The sequence below is a fragment of the Lacerta agilis genome, chromosome 3 (assembly GCF_009819535.1).
Source record: "Lacerta agilis isolate rLacAgi1 chromosome 3, rLacAgi1.pri, whole genome shotgun sequence".
NCBI lineage: Eukaryota > Metazoa > Chordata > Lepidosauria > Squamata > Lacertidae > Lacerta > Lacerta agilis.
Window position 1 is genome coordinate 56770444 of NC_046314.1, and position 1829 is coordinate 56772272.

General features: G+C 46.7%; 1 protein-coding gene across 1 annotated transcript; it reads right to left on the reverse strand.

Moving 5' to 3' along the window:
• Window positions 1-409: 409 nt before the first annotated feature.
• On the reverse strand, window positions 410-1429 carry TAAR5 (trace amine associated receptor 5). Its single transcript, XM_033145512.1, has one exon. The coding sequence runs from the start codon at window positions 1427-1429 to the stop codon at window positions 410-412; it is 1020 nt and encodes a 339-aa protein (XP_033001403.1).
• Window positions 1430-1829: the final 400 nt, after the last annotated feature.

Here is a 1829-nt window from a genome sequence, read left to right on the forward strand (position 1 = left end):
GGACATATTTTTTTGCTTAGAGGGTTTCATTTAATTCCACATTTTTCGCACTCTATGGCATCATACGTTTACAACACTCTTATACCAATTTAGCAGTCATGGAGAATCCTGTGGGCTGTAGTTTGTTAAGGGTTCTGGGAACTGTAGTTCTGTGGGGGTCAACAACCTTTGCAAACTAAAGTTTGCAGAATCCTTTTGGAGAAGCCATGAAGTTTAAAGCAGCATAAGAGTTGTTTAAATGTATGGAGTGGTTGTGACCAAAATTACTTCAGTCATGGGCATTCGTCCATGGGATGGTCCAGGAGATCTGAATCCCAAGCCTTTTGTGCTAGGCCCCAGATCTCCTGAGCCCTCCATCTTTGGGTGGTATGCAGCCATGTAGTAAGTTAGCACCTCTGTTGCCTTTGGGTTATTCTTCCTGGTACAAGTCCACAGTAGATGTTCTTGTATAGAAGATCTGACGAGATAAAACGAGCTTTACAGCTTTCCTGAACCAGTGGTAGGAAAACACATAAATCAAAGGGTTGCAGGCTGAATTAAAGTAAGCAAACCAAATGAGAACATCAAACACAACAGGTGGGGTAATGAAATCAAGAAGGCTGTCTACCATTGTGTCCACGGTAAAAGGCAACCAGCATAAGAGGTAGATGCCAACAGCGATTCCCAGTGTTTTCGCTGCCTTCATTTCTCGCCTTGTCGCTCCCGACCGACGCATGGACCCGGCTCTCTGATTGACACTGTTTATCTGCTTGGCTTGCCTGGTCGCCACAATAAATATCTTGACATACAGCCCTACCATGATGAGGCAGGGGAAGAAGAAGAGTGGGAAGTTTATCCAGCCCCAGAGTTTGTTGAACAGCAGCTGGCAGCTCCCAACGCAAGGCATGTCCTGCAAGAACTGGCCTAAACTTTCCTCAACTCTTTTGCTATAGAGGAAGATGGACGTGTAAAGCACAGGGACTCCCCATCCGACCACGACGTAGATGCCAGCGACCCGCACGGTGAACTTGGTGGTGTAGCGCAGAGGGTCGCAGATGGCACAGTGGCGGTCAATGGAGATAAAGCAGAGGTGGAAAATGGATGCTAAGCAGAAGACCGTGTCCAGGAAGGTGTGGAAATGGCAGAAGGCATCCCCGAAGTACCAGCAGCTCTCCACCGATCGGATCGTGCTGAAGGGAAGGACTGTTAAGCCTAGCAGGAGGTCTGCCAAGGCCAGGGAGAGCAGCAAGAAATTGGTGGGGGTGTGAAGGATTTTGAAGTGGAAGATGGAAATAATCACCAGCAGGTTCCCCAGGACTGTAAGTAGCATGCCCAGGGCACAGACCACGTAGATGGTTAGCTGGACCCCAAAGGGATGTAGGGTTCGGTAGCAGGAGCCATTAATCTGAAAGCACAGCGGGGCTGGGGCAGCTTCCACAGCAGAGCTCATTCTTCTCGGCCACTTCTTTCTGCCCCTCTTAGCTGTTTTGGCTCTGGCAATCTTTCTTCTGTATCTGGGGGAGGGTGGGCGTAAATACTTAGCTACTTATTTTATTATATGACCGAGTTCATTAATTTATGAATCACCTCCCACGTGAGTCTCAAGGTGATTTACAAACACACCAAACAAACAACTAAAATTGGCTCTCTCTCCTTTTTTAAGGCACAAAAGATGACACTTTGAAATACAGAATAAACATCTTTTTACCCAGCTGGAAAAGCTGGTCGAAACAAAAATGCCTTTCGACTATATCTGGAAAATATAAATAGTAATATTTAAGGGACTTGGAGTCGATACTCTTCTGCAGACAGAAGCAGTGACCTACTGGGTATATAAAGGGAAAGGCAGT

Bases quoted from the DNA above. Each gene is read 5' to 3' on its own strand.
- TAAR5 (XM_033145512.1), bottom strand. From the start codon at position 1,429: ATGAGCTCTGCTGTGGAAGCTGCCCCAGCCCCGCTGTGCTTTCAGATT.